This window comes from Guillardia theta (assembly GCF_000315625.1).
Source record: "Guillardia theta CCMP2712 unplaced genomic scaffold GUITHscaffold_267, whole genome shotgun sequence".
Lineage (NCBI taxonomy): Eukaryota > Cryptophyceae > Pyrenomonadales > Geminigeraceae > Guillardia > Guillardia theta.
This window is the reverse complement of record NW_005434409.1, coordinates 1-18,078: the sequence shown is the minus strand read 5'-3', so window position 1 is coordinate 18,078 and position 18,078 is coordinate 1. Positions and strand designations below refer to the sequence as shown.

Below are 18,078 nucleotides of genomic sequence, written 5' to 3'. Positions count from 1 at the left end.
TCTGTCTGTCTCTGCTGCAGCTCTGCTCTGCAGCTCTGCTCTGCTCTCCTGCAGATCTCTCTGCTCTGCAGCTCCTGATCTGCTCTCTGCTGCAGCTCCTGCTCTGCAGCTCCTGCTCCTGCAGCTCTGCTCTGCTGCTGCTCCTGCTCATGCTGCTCCTGCTCCTGCTGCTCCTGCTCCTTCTGCTCCTGCTCCTTCTGCTCCTGCTCCTCCTGCTCCTGCTCCTGCTGCAGCTCCTGCTCCTGCTGCTCCTGCTCCTGCTGCTCCTGGTGCTGGTGCTGGTGCTGGTGCTGGTGCTGGTGCTGGTGCTGGTGCTGCTCCCCATCTTTCTTGTTCTCCTGCTCCGCCTGCTGATACTGCTGCTGCTCCTCCTCCTCCTGATGATGATCCTCTTCTTCTTGATCGTCGTCGTCCTCCTCTCCCTCCTCGTGCCGCTCCATCGCTTGCTGATCCTCGTCTTGCTACTGCTCGTCCTCCTTTTCCTCTCGTCCTCGATTTTCTCGTCCTTTGCGTCCTTGCGTCCTGCTAGCAATTTATTCCTCTCTCGTGCTTTTCTCTGCCACGGTCACCTTCTCAGTGCAGCAGCCTAATGCCTGACTCTCTCTCTGCCAGCATGCCGCAAGACGTTTCCGGGGACACGCTTGAAGAGAACTTCGAGCTGGACGGAGACTTTGCAGGAGGGTCGGAGGAGGACGAAGGGGTTGAGAAGGCCGTGGGGGAGCCAGGTAAGAGCGCGAAGAGGAAGAAGAGCTTGCAGAACCTCAGAGAGAAGAAAAGAATCAAGGGCAATGCAATCACAAGAGAAGAGAGCGCGAGCATCGCCCACCAGTCAGCGTCACAGCAAGCAGCTTTCTTCTGCAGTCTCCTCAAGAACTCAGACTTTGGAGCCAAACTCTCTTCAATCGAAGTGAACGACTGCTTCAAAGACAACAACTTCCTCGCTCTCCCGGTCAAGCAGCGCAACGTGGAGGGAGCGGTAGATCACATGCAGAGAACTCACCCGGAGAGCCTCGAAGGGAGGAGGGAGGAAGTCAGCTGCGCATCCCCCGCCATGGCCATCGTCGTTCCCTCCTCCGACCGCGGCTCGCTCGTCCTCTCGGCTCTCAAGGGTGCGGTGGTGGAGGAGAAGGTGGTCAAAGCCTTCAGCAGCCACCCCAAAGTCAAGAAGCTGCTCGCCAAGTTCCTGATCAGTGACAAGGCGCTCGGATGTTCCGTGATCGTGACAACGACGAGCAGGTGCGGGTGGTGATGGAGATGAAGGCGAGGGAGATGACGATGATCTCCAGACTGCTCAAACTCATCAAGAATGGTGAGATCTCTGCTGAGAGAATGAAAATTGTTGTCATCGACACGTTTCAAGACAGCAAGTTCCGATCGTAAGTTCTCCTTACAGTCTCGCCAAAGACTCACTCCCTGTGATGCAGAATGTTCGACATGAAAGAGGTTGACTGCTGCTGCTGCTGCTGCTGCTGCTGCTTTCGAGTTTGTTAACTTTCACTCGCAGATGCGCGAGGACTTGATGGAGCTCTTGTACAGTATCTTATCTCCGTCATTAGCAGCGGGAAGAACAAAGTTTCTCATCATATGAAGCGAATGAATCATACTTAAGACTGAGGCTTCTTCTTTCATAGCCCTGTGTGCCGTCAGTGATGCTAAGTTAGAGGCCCGGCCCGGCCCGGCCGCCCGGCCCGCCCGGCCCGCCGGGGCCGCCGGGGGGCCCCGCCGCCCGCGCCATTCGGGCCGGGAAGTCCGGCGGCCGGGTCCCGGTTCGGACGGACGTAGTGAGTGATCGACCATGTATTCCACCCCACCCCCCTAATACTGAAGAACTTGAGGAAATTGGAGGGGTGCAAAAACTGCCAGAAATAGAAAGACATGCGATGGCAGGGAATCAGCGGAGGAGGATGATGAAGATGATATAGATGTAGATGGAGATGCTGCTGCTGATGCTGCTGATGCTGCTGATGCTGCTGATGCTGCTGATGCTGCTGATGCTGCTGCTGCTGCTGCTGCTGCTGATGCTGCTGATGCTGCTGCTGCTGCTGCTGCTGCTGATGCTGCTGCTGCTGCTGCTGCTGCTGATGCTGCTGATGCTGCTGATGCTGCTGATGCTGCTGCTGCTGCTGCTGCTGCTGCTGATGATGATGATGATGATGATGACGACGACGACGACGACGATGATGATGATGACGACGATGATGATGATGATGATGATGATGATGATGATGATGGGCTAGTGGGCTACAAATGCCAGAAGGTGAATCGGAGTAAGGGAAGTTCAGCTTAATTTAGCTTGATGTGAGACTGTGAAGGACATTGAAAGAAAGGTGTAGGAGGTGAATAGAGAGGCATGCTCTGGTATGACCAAGGAGATGTGAGACAGCAAGGTCAACAATCAAGGATGAGGAAGATTGTATCGACAAGTGAGGGATCGCGAAAGAGAAGAGGAGCACAGCAAATTTGCTTCTGGGTAGAAAGTTGAACGAGATGGTGCGATTGTCAGATTCATGGAAGCTCTTGATGGGAGAGAAGATGACCTGGAACTAAACATAGCTGCAAACAAGGATACTCGAATGAAAGAATCATTAGAAGTTCAGGGAAATAGCTTACATCTCTTCCCCTCCTTTGATCCTGCTTCCATAGCGTCTGGTTCACGGACTTACCTCTTGTTGGGCAGGAACATGTTCGATCTTCTCTTCTCCTTCTCCTCGAAGCCTGTGCTCTCCGAGCTCCAGGAGGCTCCTCTCACAGTTGGCGGCTCCCTGGCTCCCCAGGTACGATGCGCTGCCTGCGGGCTCACGAGCCTCATGGAGTCGCAGGACTGCGGGCCCTTCGGCGATGCTTGCGGGCCAGGATACAAGATGTAAGAGGGACGGATACGACTGAGAAGAGGAGGGAGGGGAGGGGCAGTAGCGCCTCGTCTCGGGTGCCTCGGGAGTGCAGGAGAGGAGCATGATAACGACTTGGGAGGAGGTGAGGCGAGTGGAGGAGGGGGAGAGGAGTTTGTAATGACGAGGGAGATTGAAAGCTTCTTTCTGTACACACGCGGCTGATGCCTTGGTCGGCCTCATCCAGTCCATCCCATCCCCGCTGCGATCCCCTGCCCGACCTCGTCACGTCGTCGCCTCTTGAATCGCCGCGTACCTGGACGGTGGCAGCGAAAGACTCCTGGAGCTCCTGCGGAGGATTCTCGTGCATACGCATGTCCCTCAGGACCTTCGCCTGCCCTCGCACGTCAGCGGTGAGATGAGCAGGAGAAGTGAGGAAAGAGCGAAGGTGGGAGAGGGAGGGAGGAGGGAGGAGTGCAAGCAGGGAGCGGTCCAACCTGGAGGATGTTGAGCGGGTCCGTCATGGGTCTCCTGATGTCGTAGAGTCGCTTGATGATGGGGTTGTTTGAGAGAAGATTCTCGCGCCCCGTGATCATCTTGACGCACTCGATTGACATGTCGAGCTCCTGCGCGCAAACAGGGAGTGAGCGAGAGGAAGATGAGTGCTGCTGGAGATAAGTGGAGCCCAAGGCGGGGGAGAGGCACAAGAAGGGGACGGGGACCTTGTAGATCATCTCGCCGATGTAGAGCACGTCGGCAGGGACGAGCATCTTCTCGTACAGTCTCGTGATCTCAACGTCCACCTGCAAGCGCATCAGCACATCCATCGTCACAGACATCGCTGACTCCTCCCTCCCTCCTCTCCCTCCCGCCTTGAGCGAGCAGGCACTACCTTGGAGAGGACGGCTTCGACGAGCTCCACTGTCGACTGGAAGAAGGGCCACTTGGCGTACCTGCCGCGTGTCAGGCTGGGGTGGCAGCATGGGGTCCCTTACATCTCGCGGAGAGTGTCAAGGTTTCCTGCGTCGATCTCGCTCTTGAAGGCTGAGCCAACGCCGAACCAGACCTAACAAGAGCTCAGCTGGGGATTTCGCTTCTCTATCTCGGTCTACCGGCATGTGCAGCCTCATCTGCGTCCATGCGAACATCCATGGAATGGCCCTGAGCGTCTCGATTCCACCTAGTTGTGGTCTGCTCAGCCTCCTCCTCCTCCTTCTCCTCCTCACCTTTTGCTCGCTTGCTTGGACGGGAGCCGAAGTTCAAGGTCTTCAGTTCCTGCTCGGGCGTGATGGCTCTGAAGTAGTCGACGAAGCCCGGGGTGTCGTACACGATCTTCTTGTAGGCCGCGCAGCTCGTCTCCGACATTCGCTGCATCACATCCCTGAACAGGTCCGAGGGAGGGGCGGGAGGCGTCAGCGTCGCCTTGAGGATGGCAGTGGTGTATCGCTCGAACGTGAGCTCGCACGACCTGTGGGACCCGAAGTAGTTCTCGATCACCTCTCCCTGAATGGTCACCCGCAGCGACCCGTTGATCGAACCCGCGGGCTGAGAGAGGATCGCAAGGTACTGAGGTCCTCCTCCTCGCCCCACTGAACCCCCACGACCGTGGAAGAGGTTGAGTGGGATCTTGTGCTCCGCTGAGATCTGTACGAGACTCTCCTGGGCCTTGTAAAGTTCCCAGACAGACGTCAGACGTCCCGCGTCCTTGGCGGAGTCGGAGTAGCCAAGCATGACCTCCTGGTACTTGGTGTTGACGGTATCGAAGTGGTTCCTGTACCACTCGTTCTTGTAGAGCGCGAGCAAAGCCTTGGGCGCGTTGATGAGATCCTCTTTGGTCTCGAAGAGAGGGGCGACGCGAAGGTGCTGGCGGCATCCCGCTTCCTTCTGCAGCAAGTGAACCTCGAGCACGTCCGAGGCAGATTGTGTCATGGAGATCACGTAGGCGCCGAACGGCTCAGCGTTGCAGCTCATGATCACCTTGAACGTGTCAAGCACCTCCCTCACCATCGGCGAACAGTTGAAGTCCTGAGAGCCCAGCAGAGGCCTCTTGCTCAGCAGCTCGTTGGTCAACCACTGGATCTTCGTCTCCTCCGACCAGGTGGAGTACTGGCCGAGTCCCAGGTGCGAGGTGATAGCGTCCATGACCTCCTCGTGCTTGGAAGACTCCTGACGGATGTCGAGCTTAACGAGGTAGAGGCCGAAGGTCCGGATGCGGCGAATGAGGTCCTTGAGCTTGCCGTGGCAGACGAGATGGTCGCCCGACTGCTCCAGACTGTCGTAGATGAGCGCGAACGGCTTCATCAGCTCTTCCGTGGTCCGGAAGCACTTGCCGTCGACTGGAGGAGGCTCCCGACCATGGGACAAGGCCTACCCATGAGGTAAGGCCGAGGCAAAGCGCGAAGGAGGAGGAGGGGGGAGGGGGAGGGGGAGGAGGTAAATGAGGAGGAGGAGGGGAGGAGGTAGAGGAGGAGGAGGAGGGGGAGGGGAGTGGGGAGGAGGTAGAGGAGAAGGAGGAGGAGAAGAGGGAGGAGGTAGAGGACGAGGGGGAGAGGAGGAGCCACCTCAGCACGAATGATCGTCCTCTCAAGCATCTCGCGGACGATCACCAGGACCTGAAGTTAAGTGAGCACTAACACCCGACGGGAGGAGTGCAGGCAAGACCTGACGGTAGGGCTCCTCCACAGTTTGCTCGCTGCGGTAAAAATCCCTGGAGAAGAAGAAGAGAGCAGTCAGGGAAGCAGAGCCGCTGCAGCATCTCAAAGGCACCAGTTCTTGGTCTGGTGTCCGCCGCGTCCTTCGACTTCCACAGTCTCATTGTGATAATCGTTCTGATGCTCGGCAAGCCATTCCAGCACCTCGCTGCTCGGCTCTCCTGTCATAGAGAGCGCCCAAAGGAGCTTCTCGACCTCCTGCACACGAAGTGGTCAACGACAGCCGCGTCCTCGCGACCAACACGGCACAGGTTATGCCCAATGTTCGCTCTGGACTCACGTTGTAGTACAGCCTGCATGCTCGCATCATGGAGAGGTAGATGATCTTCTTGGTGATGTCATGGGTGACATATCTGACAAGCCATCGGTCAGTCACTCGTCTCGACACGCTAGAGGCTCCTACGGGTTTCCATCGCGATCTCCTCCCATCCACGAGCCGAGGGTGATGAGGTTGCAGTTCTGCGTCCTCCATCACCATCCACAGTGCATGTCCTGCAATCATGACGCACCAGTGGAAGGGGGGGCTGGCCCAGCCTTCGGAGCGAGTCGTCGACAATCCTGTAGTGTTGCGGGACCTTGAGGGAGCTGTCAGCACTTTCATCCCTCTCTCAATGGTTGCTTACCGCATCCCACAGAGTCTCTTCGACGACACTCAGGCCATAGCGCGCTTCATCCTGAGCAAGTCGCTCAGGTCTGCACACTACAGGCGATAGGCTCCTCCAACCTCTGGCGAAGGCTTGATCGTCCTCATGTTGTTCGTTCTCCAGATCGCCAGCAGAGTCTAGACTAGCCGTCAGCCATGGCAACTGCATCTCGGCCGGAAGCTCACCTGCTGGAGGCGCATGAAGATCAACTCCTTCTGTAGGGGGGTCTGCGATTCTCCCTACTCAGAGACAAACTTCAGTTCTCCTCCCCCCTTCAGGTTCGTCGGACATGCAAGTCCAGCGCCTCAAGAGCAGCGTCCAAGGCCGCAAACTTCTTCAAGATGCTACGCCTCTCAGACTGGATGGCAGCGGGTCAGAGGCGATCGCTCCCAAGACGTCACAGCACCTGGGTGGGATGCGCGGTGAAGACAAGCTCCAGGTTCTGCTTGCACAAAGACTGCCCAACGATCATTCAGGCTAGTGATTGAACGCGTGCGCAAGGCATCACATCATGGATCTTCTGAGGGGTGAAGCCGTTCTCCTTCAACATCTTGAAGCAGTCATCAGCCTGCGAGCAGCCGACTCTCAGCTTCCCCTCCTGGCCGACATGCGCACATGAACCTGATGATGCTGACCATCCGAGAAATGCAGGATAGCGATCTCACGACGCTTATACATGCTCCAGCGGCGGTACCTGTGATGCCTGCACATCCGACCACCGCATCAGCAAATTCAGTCTCGTTGATTACGCCGATTGAGTCTGCACCTCTCTGCAATGTTGATCTGTGACAGGAGAACGGCGAAGATGCGCGCAACGATCTTGACTTCCTCGATCGATGATCTATCGCGAGACAGTCAGAGGCGACGGCGCGCCTCTCGATATCATAGCTTTGCCAAACACTCACCTCTCCACAACGTCGACAATGTCCTGCAGAGTCTTTGAAGTATGTTGCTCAGCATACTTCTCCGAGCTTTAACATATGTTTCATCAGAAAGGGGATAGAAGTGTCCAGGACCAACTCACAGAGAGAGGATCTTCTTCACATTCTCACTGAATGCCTCGATGCATTCAAGGTTTGTTGAGGCAGCATTGAAGTCAATGTTCCTAGATTTTCATGTCATGAAACCGAATCAAGACACTTGGAAATGGACCTTGTGTTATATCCATGCTCCTCAATGTGGCAGCTAGGCTGATTCATAAACCTCTTTTTCTCCGAGCTCCCCTTCCTGTCGTTATGTCACCAGCACAAATAACGCCCTGACATGCCATGCCTGAGCGCATCGAAGAACAGTCCTCGAAGGACAATGGTGTCCTGCAGGAGCGGCTGCATCCTGGTCTTGAGATCTTGAGAATCCAGAATCTGATGAGAGCAATAAGTCGCACGGCGGCACCTCCCACCAAACTCGTGCATGCACTGAGATGGGACCATTCGAGCTCTGCCTCACATGGAGCACATCATGCTAGACTTTGAGGACAGGAGGCAGACAACATGGCAGAGTCATCAAACCGAGTTCGCTGCTGTGAGCAGATAGCGGAACAAAGGCGAGGGGGAGCTGCACACGAGCGAAATGCTGGCGGGGCGAGGTGGCCTCCAATAGGGAGGGACAAGACTGGGTGGGATGGCAGAAGCAGAGGCAATCGATGAGCAGCCTTAGGAGGAGGAGGAGAGAGGATGGAACGAGAGGCAGCGAGGGCGAGCATGAAGCCGTGCATGCTCCTCTTACGTTGCATTCATCGCTCCCGGCACCAGCGGATGGCTGCATCGCGGCGGCGAGGGACTAGCAGGGGGTGAGGATGCCGGTCCCAGGGGTGGGTACTGGGTAGGGGTGGCAGATTATTCAGGGTGGGGTGTATTTAGTGGAGTCCATAGGGGTGGTATTGGATAAAGTCCAGACACTGGGGTAGGGTATGAAAAGCAGGGGTGGACAAACGATTTGGAGGACTAATGTTGGGGGTGGGGTAAATTTGTTGGTGGGTAGGTGGTAGACAATCTCCTCTGCATTTCGTGGCGGTGGGGGTACAATAATCATGGTACTTCAAGGGGTCTTGAAGGAGGGGTGGGGTGGTATTCACGAAAGTACGGGTAGTCTGCCCTAGAACAAGAGGGTGGTATATTCCTTGAGCTAATTGAATTTCTTCAACTGGGGTGGGGTGGTAGCAACAATGTTGGCAAGAGGCCTTTACGCATCTTGGGAGGGGGTCATATCACTGAAAATATCTGGGAGATGAGGGGGTGGGGGTACACACCTGCAACTAGGCGACTCCGACATGTCAGTTTTCAGTACCAACTTAGCGGTGGGCCCGCCCGGCCGCTCACCCTGGCACCGAACTAAAATCGGAGGCTTGAACCGTCCTTGAGTTGAAGCCGGGTGTAAAATCCCGGCCCGAGTCCGGGGACTCGGGATCTAGGCTAGTAGGGCACCACTGAGTCACCCGGTGACCGTCACGGTCACGGCGACTCAAGTCCCAACCCTGGCAGTCAACTTATAGGCTTCATTTCCGACGAGTCGACTCGGCAGTCAACTTAGGCTTCATTTCCGACGAGTCGACTCGGCCGCTCTCACCGGGCCTCATGCCCGGCCGGGCCACCCGGCCCCTGGCAGCCTCCGCCGCTTGCCACGGCCCCCCTGGCAGGACCGACTGTCAGTACGGTTAGGCCGGCCCGGCCGTCACGGCGTGGCGGGCCCGGCCGCCTCAAGCACCGGTTTAAGCCCGGCGAGTCACTGAGATCCTCCGGGAATTTTTTTTTTACTTTACACGTTGCTGACGTTGGGACTAGCAACTTCTTCTTACGTTCACAGAAGTTAAAAAGTATTTGATCATTTAACAGAACATCACACGTAGATGTCAATTGAGATCGCTAAAATCACAGAGAATCACCGAGTACTGTCAAGATTAACAGAGATTAACATCGACTTACGACGATACGTAACCAAAACTTGACTGCTTCGGTTTGATTTCAGAAGGTGGGGTCATCAGACCAGTAAATAGGTAGGTAGGGGTAGGTGCAATTTTTATATAAGCTATTTTAAATAGTACTACAGTATCAATTTTTAAAACCACATGTTATTTGTTCGGAAATTGAGACCGCACGATGCAGCGCTTCTTGACAGGAGATGCGAGAAGAAGAGGAGGGGAGGGGAGGGGAGTAGGGGAGTAGCTTTGACGAGAAAGCAAGGATACCGAAAGTTGGTGGATGGTTCGAAGACTATGAAGTAGCTCGATGAAATGCATCGAGAAGGCAAGGTATGCTGGCGGAGACGAAGGCAGATGAGATGGTGTAATACCAGATCGACTCGAACTTTGAGTCAGATCAGACTGAAGTAGAACGTGCGAGTTAGCTGATAGCTTACAGAAGAATGGACGCGACACGACTCGCAAACACTTGAAGGCAGGAGGCACAGCCTACCCTGATCGAGAGGTTTGATATCAAGGAGGATAACATACTGATAAAGGACCAAAGTGCGAGGAATATTGATCAAACAATGCTTCACAGCAACTTTGATGTTTGTTACCTGTTCTCACTATATCATGTCGGACATTCGGCTGATCCAACATGCGGCAGGGCGGAATTTTCATCGGAATTGTCCTTCCAATTTTTTGTTGTACTGTTGTTGTAAGAGTTTAGCTTTGTGATTTTTCCGTGTTGATCATCGAGGTCTTCATCCTCCGTTGCCATGTACATTCCCTGGACAACCCGAGCATCCCTGGATGCGAACAAGCTCTTGTTGTTGACCCTTATTCTTTTACTTTCTTTCAACCCTTGCCAGTGCTTCGTGCTGCACCCAGCGGCAGCCAAACTTTCTTCTCATCGACCTCGTCTGAGGAGTCCAGTTCCTCCGGCTCTCGGATTCGCCAGGAGGAGGAGGCAGGCGGCTCGCATGCAGGGCAGTGGACTGGACGAGCTTATCGGCAACTTGCACTCGTCCCTTCCGTCAACGGGGGGGGCTCACAGCGAGCATGCTAGCCACCATGTCGAGTTTCTGAACCCTTTCCTCAAGGCGATCATCGGGACCTCAGCGGGCTGGGGCCTCATCCTTATTTCAGCCATCCTCCTCCTGACCAACGTCTTCGACATGTTCAAGGAGTACGTGAAGGAGGAGCTCCCGCTCACCATGCGGCCGGTCATCGTCAAGATCTTCTCCGAGCTCGCGACCCTGGGCTTCATCGGCCTCCTGGTCGGATCCTTCCAGATCGGAGGAGAGGACAGCTGACTGGCGTACCTGAGCGACAAGTACCTCGGGGAGCCCGAGCTCCTGTTCGAGGAGTTCGAAACCTTGCATAACGGCCTCTTCTCGGTGACCATCGCCTTCTTCGGGGCCTGCACGATGCTGGTGATATGGATCAGCAGGCAGATCCAGGAGTGGGACTTCTCGTTCCGCTACGACCTGATCCGCATGAAGATCTCCGACGACGTGATGAAGCTCAAGAACGACCGCCCGGAGATGAAGTGGTCGCACGACAGAGTCTTCGAGAAGATGATCATGCATGGAGGGCTGTCGGCGACGCGCCCGGAGGAGATCTGGAGTGTGAACCTCCTCCTGAGCGAGCTGGTCAAGGACTCGGAGGAGAGGAAGGCAGAGTTCCTCCGGTTCCGCGAGAGGTTCATCGTGCAAGCGAAGCGGGACGGGATCTTCCTCCCCGAAGACTTCAAGTTCTTCTCCTACCTGGAGAACAACGCCTCCAAGAACCTCAGGAAGCTCGTCACCATCGAGACGAAGCAGCTCGCCTGGATCTGGATTCCCCTCGCCCTCGCCGTAATTCTGCTGGAGGGCCTCGGAGAGGTGGAGTTCGGGGACGGAGGGTACAAGGTCGGCCTCCTCTCCATCTTCCTCCTCTCCCATGCCTCCATCATAGTCTGGACGCTATGGAACTTCATGAAGATGTCCATCATCCACCACCAGCTCATGCCGGGGCTGCGCAAGGTCTCCAAGAACGGCATCGACTACTACCGTCTGCAGCCTCCCCCCTACTTGGAGCTCAACCGGGAGGTCTACGACAACAACTTTGTCAACTGGGCCGCGCTCTTCGAGATTCCCTTCAGCGCTCCCCCCCGCAACGACCATGAGATCTTGTTCGGACGCGTCGGGGCCAACGGGCCGGGCTACTACCTCTCGAGCATGAAGCTCCTCCTCTTCAACTCCATCGTGCTTCTCGCCCTCCAGCCCATCTTCTTTGAGAGCCTTCAGCTACCCAAGGAGCTCGACTTTCTCCAGTACCTCGCGATGCTCCCTCCCTTCGCCGCCATCCTGCTCACTCCCCCGACCTTCCTCATGTACAACTGGAACACAGCGACCGAGAAGCTGCGGCAGAACGACGACGTGTGGAAGGTGCTACGGCAGCAGAGGAAGAAGCGTTTCGACGCCATCCTCCTCACCCTCTCCAAGATAATCTTCCGCCTCCAGCTCATCAAGTCGGGCTATCACTTCCACCGGCGCACGTCCGAGATCGTCGAGATGGAGTGGGAGGAGCTCTTCAGCAAGGAGTCCCCCGACGTCCTCCTTGACCTCCGTGCCATCTTTGAGATCCACGACACGGACAAGAGCGGCATGATCAGCTGCGACGAGGTCAAGACCATCGCCGACGACCTCGGCTGCCACGTCAGCCCTGGGGCCCTTCAGCAGCTCACCTCCTTCATGGACGTGAACCGTAACGGGCACATCGACTTCAAGGAGTTCGCAACGGCCATGATGTTCCCAGCTGACGAGGGGGACGAGCTGGTAAACTCCTTGGAGCAGCTCTTTCAGTTCTTCGACGAGGACAACTCGGGGGTGGTGGACCGCAAGGAGCTGCTCCTGAGGCTCGAGAGGCTCGGGTTCGACGCCGAGAGCATCGAGCATCTGCTGCAGGACATTACTGGCAGCTCGCGGGGGGGCCTTGACAGGAAGCAGTTCACTCAGTACTTCCGCTCTGTGCTTGTCAACGCAACTCCTTAACGAAACTCCTGAAGTACCAACCGCCCCACCCCCCCCTCCCCCCCTCCCTCAACTTCTTATCTTCCTCCTCCTCTCCCGCCCCTCTTCGCTCCTCGCTCCTCTCACGCAGCCTCGTCCTCCCCTCCCCTTGTTCCGCTCTCCCGCCCTCCGTCTGCGTTAACCTTGTCGCCTTTCGCTCGCCTCCTCGCGTGCCCGCCTCGTCACACCCTCTTCTTGAGGTCCCAGAGGTCCGCCAGGCTCTTTCTCTTCATCCAGAAGACGCTCCCCAGGATGGCGGCAGAGGCGAGGGTGGGGAAGAACCTCTCCTTCCTGCTCCAGGAGTTGCTGTCGGTGTAGAGATACCTGAGCTCAACGTCAGAGGTGCTGGTCGTGGTAATAGGAGGGAGGAGGAAGGTTGTTGTTGTTGTTGTTGATGGTGGTGGTGGTGGTGATGATGATGATGACGATGTTGTTTTTTGCTGTTGTTGATGGTGGTGGTGGTGGTGGTGGTGGTGGTGACGATGTTGTTGTTTGTTGTTGTTGATGGTGGTGGTGGTGGTAGTGGTGATGACGATGTTGTTTGTTGTTGTTGCACCTCATGGAGGCTTCAAGGGAAGGCTGCAGCATCTTGGGTTCAACCTCGTAGATCCACATGACAATCGCCCAGATCCTGCGGGCTAGTCAGCATCGCACAAACTTGTTAGCTCGACGGTACGCGGAGGCGAGGTAGGGGTAGACTTGTTGGTAGTTGACCTTGTTCAGAGGCGAAACTCCTCTCTTTGCCATCAGCTTGAAGAGACCGAGGATTACCTGCCCGCCTGTGAATCTCCTGCTCCTGCTCCTGCTCCCCTTCGCCCTCCCGCTGCTCCCCTCCCCTCCCACCCTACTTCCCCCTCCTCTCCTCCTCCTCGATTTCTCACTCTGCTCAGCAGGTACAAGCAAATCTGCTCGTTCACTGACGAGAAGTTTGCCCACACGAACTGTGCTCCGATCCTCCACAAGAATGTCAGTAAAGGACGAGTAGGAGCTAGGAGGGACTGGCGTTAGGCAGAGGAGGAGGAAACAGCACAGTGGTGTTGATGATGGACGAGGAGGATGAAGTGTTGAAGGGAACGGATCTCCTTCACCACAACTTCACTTCTTACCATCCTGCCAGCAGAGCATGCCAGCCCCGTGCTGCTGCTCCCGGTGGTGTGGAGACCCCAAGGCCGAGGGCAATGTAGAGCAGCCTAGCCTGGAGGAACGATGAGGCAAGTGAACAAGCACGAGCTAGCAGCACCGCAGACAGCAGACCCTTGTAGATGAAGACGAACACCCCGAGGTTTCTTGCATGCACGAAGCTCATCTGGAGAGGGAAGGGTTAGGAAGAGGGGAGGAGCGGAGGAGGAGGCAGGATGGAGGAGGCAGGACGGACGTGTAGCGGTACCTTGAGGATGGAGATGAGGTTGTCTTTCAGGGGGGACTGAGCCTTGAAGATGAGGTGCATGATGAGCGCGTGGGGTGCTCTAATCTTCACCCCGTAATGCAGCCCATTCCTAAGGGCCGCAAGGAGCCATGGACGGGCAAACAGCAGCGATGTCAGGATCAGAATGGATGAACTCTTACAGCGATTCTTGTCTACGTGCTCACACGATGATAGTTTGTCTCCTCCATCGCTGCTCTTCCCGCATTTCCTCTCCTTCTCTTCCTGTACTAATATCCCTCCCGGACTTCTTCGACTTCCCTTGACTCCACTCCTCTCCCTCCTGTTGGTTTCCACCCTCTCCTCTCTCTGCGTGTCTCCTCCTTCCCTCTCCTCGTCCTCCTCGTCCTCCTCGTCCTCCTCGTCCTCCTCGTCCTCACCTCATCCCCAGGTACGTCGACACGAGCGCATGCGAGACGGGGCTTGCCATGGTTCCTCTAACTTTCAAACTTTCAAACTTTCATACATTCAAACTTTCAAAATTTCAAACTTTAAGAGCCGTCAGGACTGTCAAAGTTCCAAGGCTCCGAGTCCCCGCACCATGCGTCTTACAGTGCGGGGGGTGCGATGGCTGCGACGAGGGGCGGAGATGGTGGAGGAGGTGGGAGGAGGGAAGGGCAGAGGCTTCCTGGCGAGAACTCGCATCGAGGAGGGCGAGCTCATGCTCAAGGAGCAGCCCATCCGTGGGAGGTCCCTAGAGGAGCTTGCGAGACAAGTCATGGAGGATCCGAAGCTGGTGCGGGTGCTGCATGCGCCGTTAAAGTACGAGAGGAAGGAGGTGCCCAAGGATCTCCGTCAGCGTATCGACGAGGAGGGATGGTCAAGGATCGTCGCACAGTCAAGCCTGAACGGGTGAGATCTCCTCCTCCTCTTCATCCTCCTGCTCCTGCTCCTCCTGCTCCTGCTCCTCCTGCTCCTGCTCCTGCTCCTGCTCCTGCTCCTGCTCCTGCTCCTGCTCCTGCTCCTGCTCCTCCTGCTCCTGCTCCTGCTCCTCCTGCTCATCCTTGCTGCTCAGATACTTTCAGGTTTAGGAACGCGCGAGGAGACTGCGTACTAGCAAGGGACGCCAGCGCCTTCAACCATTCATGCAAGCCGAACGCGGCCATCTACCCCTGCCCAACTAGCGACGACGTTCAGGTCCGAGCGCTGAGGCAGATCAGGACGGGGCAGGAGATCGCCATATGCTACGACTCGACCTTGTACGCGCTGCCCAAGGCGATGAGGAGGCAGGAGCTGCTGCACAGGTGGGGGTTCGAGTGCGACTGCCCTCGTTGCCTCGATCAGGAGGACAAGGTCGACAAGATGCTGGAGGCGATGAAGGGAGGAGGGAGTCAGGGCCCCGAGGGCGCGACGAGGCTGGTAGACCTCGAGCTCGGCGTCTCTCACTTCTGCATCCTCGCCGACGAGCTTTGCGACCGCGAGTCTCCTCCCCTCGACGAGCTCCGAAGCCTCGCAGGCCGCGGGGAGAAGCTGCTGGCAGAGCTGGACGGGGAGGTGGCGATGACCCACTGGCTGATGCTGCTCATGATACACAAGTACTCCCTCCTCCTCTGGCACCTCCTTCAACGCTCCTCCCTCGGCACGGAAGGGTTCGATCCCGACCTCGGCAACGAGCTCTCTCCCCTAGAGGCGAAGCTCCGCAGTATCCTCCGTCTCGGCATGGCAGCCGAGCGGCAGGTGTTCCCCTCCCTCCATCCTCGCCGCCTCCTCCTGTACAGCATGTGGGACACCCTGCCGGATCTCGGAGAGACGTGGAAGACGACGGGAGTCCTGGACGACTTGGAGGCAGCGAACAGACTGTGGAACGAGCGCGAGGAGTGAGGAGGGAGAGTGTTGGGGCAGTCAGCGAAATAGTGAGTGGAGGAGCTCTCGAGAGATTGGATTGAAGTCCTCTGCTGGTGATCATTGCTTCACGTTACTTTCGCTCTTGAAGCAGGAGACATGCACGTTTCTCAATCATGATTCATTCACAAGAAGACAAACTCCTCGTCCACGTATGTCAATCCTCCCTGCTGACACGACGAGACAGCAGCACTACTCTCATCTCAACACAGCAAGTTAGCGACCTTCTCACTCATCTTTCAGTTCTCCTGTAGGTCAGGTTGTGCGTACAAGGCCATCAAGTCCTCCCACTGAGTCTCAGTCCCATCCACAGCCTTCTCGATCGCTTGCTCCGTGTTCCACTCGACTGACTCGCCGCACTCGTCCAGAGCCTCCGCACTCCAGTGGCTGACGGCCGACGAGTCGATGGACAGAAAGTTTCCTTCCTCCGTAAAGAGGTAGGAGTTCTGCGGCCAGTTGAAGAGGAAGTGAGTGTAGAGCTCCATGGCAGTTGGGCGGTAGCTGGGGTCCTTCTGGAGGAGCCACTGGGGGAGGGAGCGGAGGCACCAGCTGTAGTTGTGCTCGGACCGGCGGATCTTGCGGGGAGGCTCGTTCTGAATGCCTCGGAGAATGTCCTTGCCGAAGCTCACGAAGGGATGGGAGAGCGTCACTAGCCAGTAGGCCGAGCAGCCCAGCGCCCACATGTCGCACTTGGGGGTGAAGCTCTGCAGCCGAGCCCGGAGGCGCTCGGGGGAGACGTTGAGGAACGTCTCGGGGGAGGGGGTCCCGGCCCCCAGCCCCTCCCGCTCCTCCCTCCTCTGCAGCGCCAGGGTGAGGCTGCCGACGGGGAAGACCCGCACGTCGTCGTGCTCGTCGATGTAGACCTGCCGGGGGTGAAGGCTGCCGAGCACGAGGCCGATGGCGTGAAGCTGCCCCAGCGCCGAGCACAGCTGGATGACCCACTTCCAGATCCTCTCCTCCTCGAGCTTGCCGCCGCACCCCCGCTGCTCCTCGATCAGCTCCAGCATCGTCCTCCTCTTGTGCTCCGTCAGCATGCACAGGTCCGACGGGCCCCCGCTGAGCTCCGTCAGGTCCCCCCCCTCGAAGCTGCCGAGCCTGCCGTCCAGCTCTGCCGCGGGGAACGCGTCGACGACTCCTTGAGAGAGAAGGTGTGAGAGGGTGAAGGAGGAGAGGACGAAAACAGGAGAACAAGAGGAGGCAGGAGGAGGCAGGAGGAGGCAGGAGGAGGCAGGAGGAGGCAGGGGGAGGGAGGAGGAGGCAGGAGGAGGCAGGAGAAGGCAGGGGGAGGGAGGAGGAGGCAGGAGGAGGGAGGAGGATGAGGGGAGGAATTCGTCTTACCTAGGATGTGACGATGTTTGAGCCCCCTGAGCAACTCGACCTGCTCCAGGACCGACTTCTTGACCTCCTCCTCCTCCTGACCCAAGGCGAGCTCCTTGAAGGTGATGAGCTGCAGCAGCAGCTCCTTCTCGTCCTCCTTCCTCTTCACCACCGCTCGTCTCACTCCCCCCCCTCGGATCCCAGGGATGTCGGCGACCATCCTACCCTTACTCCCGTCTACGACGTTGTTCAACTTGCCTTCCCTCGTCAACAGCTCTTCCATGTTCTTCCTGCTGCTCTCGCTCTCGCTCTCGCTCTCGCTCTCGCTCTCGCTCCTCCTTCTCCTTCCCTTCCCTTCCCTTCTTTTATGTTCAACTCCGCTCCACCATTTGACCACCGCAAAATCCTGACTACCCCCCTACCCCTACCCCTCCTGATCATCAGCTCACCCCTGATTTGATCACTGTGCCCTGCTCTCGACTACCCCTACCCTCATTTTAATTTGACCCCCGGAGGCGAACCCCTACAATCCTCCCACGACCCTACCTCACGATGACATCCCTACCACTTCAAGGCAATAACACTAATTCAGATCATCACCCTTGCTGCCTCTGAGCAGATGGGTTGCAGAGGGTGGGTCATTCATGACCCCTTACCCTTCTTATCTGCGCCTTGACCATTCCTGGCAGCAATATCGTACCCCCTCCCTTTCACTGATCTTAGGGTAGGGTGGTACCACCCACCACATATCCCCAAGTACAAGATCGTACTTTTGATTTGTTTATCACCCCTACTTTTTCATGCATGAGAGGGGGTAGGGGTGAGAGTTTCCGTGGTTTGACCGAAGGATGAAGGATTTTTAAGAGAGGGAGGAGGAGGAGGAGGAGGCAGGAGAGAGGAGAGAGGGAGAGAGAGAGAGGAGATAGAGGAGAGAGTGAGGAAGGAGAGAGGGAGAGGGAGGTGGAGAGAGGGAGGAGGGGAGAGAAACGAGTAGAGGAGAACTAGAGGAGCAGATGGAGGGAGAGAGAAGGAAGTCATAGAAAGAGAGTTACAGCAAGTAGATCGAGGAACAATCATGTGAAATGTGAGATGAACAAGTACAAAGAAGGAAATCTTAGAAGGAAGCTGATGCAAGGTGATGAGATGTGAGGTGAGGTCATTCGTTCATCTTTTCTGTGTTGTCTTGCACCATGTTGATGGAGTGAATTGTACTAAATTGAGCGAGCAATAGGCATGATGTAGCTGAAGGGGCGGGTCAAGGACAAGTGAACCTGATAGTTTACGTTGCCTTCTCAAATCAGAAGAGAAATAGAGGAGGAGGAGGAGGAGGAGGAGGAGGAGGAGGAGGAGGAGGAGGG

The 18,078-nt window shown here is 56.7% G+C and overlaps 7 protein-coding genes across 7 annotated transcripts; 4 read left to right on the top strand and 3 right to left on the bottom strand.

Moving 5' to 3' along the window:
• Window positions 1–613: 613 nt before the first annotated feature.
• GUITHDRAFT_149016 (hypothetical protein) lies at window positions 614–1,520 on the top strand (the record flags this gene model as incomplete). Its single annotated transcript, XM_005818792.1, has 3 exons — window positions 614–1,236; window positions 1,287–1,376; window positions 1,505–1,520. The coding sequence occupies 3 exons, from the start codon at window positions 614–616 to the stop codon at window positions 1,518–1,520; spliced, it is 729 nt and encodes a 242-aa protein (XP_005818849.1).
• Window positions 1,521–3,067: 1,547 nt separating this feature from the next.
• GUITHDRAFT_121941 (hypothetical protein) lies at window positions 3,068–7,514 on the bottom strand (the record flags this gene model as incomplete). Its single annotated transcript, XM_005818791.1, has 26 exons — window positions 3,068–3,100; window positions 3,145–3,222; window positions 3,326–3,454; window positions 3,551–3,631; window positions 3,721–3,781; window positions 3,824–3,894; window positions 3,941–4,008; window positions 4,055–5,195; window positions 5,390–5,440; window positions 5,490–5,535; window positions 5,595–5,737; window positions 5,820–5,892; window positions 5,943–5,998; window positions 6,049–6,114; window positions 6,163–6,213; window positions 6,264–6,320; window positions 6,369–6,422; window positions 6,473–6,541; window positions 6,590–6,640; window positions 6,692–6,751; window positions 6,805–6,886; window positions 6,950–7,024; window positions 7,089–7,154; window positions 7,208–7,288; window positions 7,336–7,410; window positions 7,447–7,514. 26 exons carry the CDS (start codon window positions 7,512–7,514, stop codon window positions 3,068–3,070), a joined length of 2,886 nt encoding a protein of 961 aa, XP_005818848.1.
• A 2,061-nt stretch (window positions 7,515–9,575) lies between these two features.
• GUITHDRAFT_156471 (hypothetical protein) lies at window positions 9,576–10,269 on the top strand (the record flags this gene model as incomplete). Its single annotated transcript, XM_005818790.1, has 1 exon — window positions 9,576–10,269. A coding segment is annotated over exon 1 (385 nt), but the record flags the coding sequence as incomplete, so codon positions are not given.
• Window positions 10,270–11,434: 1,165 nt separating this feature from the next.
• GUITHDRAFT_156470 (hypothetical protein) lies at window positions 11,435–12,122 on the top strand (the record flags this gene model as incomplete). The annotated part of the gene is made up of 1 exon (XM_005818789.1): window positions 11,435–12,122. Exon 1 carries the CDS (start codon window positions 11,458–11,460, stop codon window positions 12,118–12,120), a length of 663 nt encoding a protein of 220 aa, XP_005818846.1. The 5' UTR covers window positions 11,435–11,457.
• Window positions 12,123–12,320: 198 nt separating this feature from the next.
• GUITHDRAFT_121939 (hypothetical protein) lies at window positions 12,321–13,585 on the bottom strand (the record flags this gene model as incomplete). Its single annotated transcript, XM_005818788.1, has 5 exons — window positions 12,321–12,462; window positions 12,695–12,769; window positions 13,245–13,333; window positions 13,379–13,444; window positions 13,526–13,585. The coding sequence occupies 5 exons, from the start codon at window positions 13,583–13,585 to the stop codon at window positions 12,321–12,323; spliced, it is 432 nt and encodes a 143-aa protein (XP_005818845.1).
• A 517-nt stretch (window positions 13,586–14,102) lies between these two features.
• Window positions 14,103–15,382, top strand: GUITHDRAFT_121938 (hypothetical protein; the record flags this gene model as incomplete). The annotated part of the gene is made up of 2 exons (XM_005818787.1): window positions 14,103–14,413; window positions 14,587–15,382. 2 exons carry the CDS (start codon window positions 14,103–14,105, stop codon window positions 15,380–15,382), a joined length of 1,107 nt encoding a protein of 368 aa, XP_005818844.1.
• Window positions 15,383–15,642: 260 nt separating this feature from the next.
• Window positions 15,643–16,940, bottom strand: GUITHDRAFT_121937 (hypothetical protein; the record flags this gene model as incomplete). Its single annotated transcript, XM_005818786.1, has 2 exons — window positions 15,643–16,538; window positions 16,742–16,940. The coding sequence occupies 2 exons, from the start codon at window positions 16,938–16,940 to the stop codon at window positions 15,643–15,645; spliced, it is 1,095 nt and encodes a 364-aa protein (XP_005818843.1).
• Window positions 16,941–18,078: the final 1,138 nt, after the last annotated feature.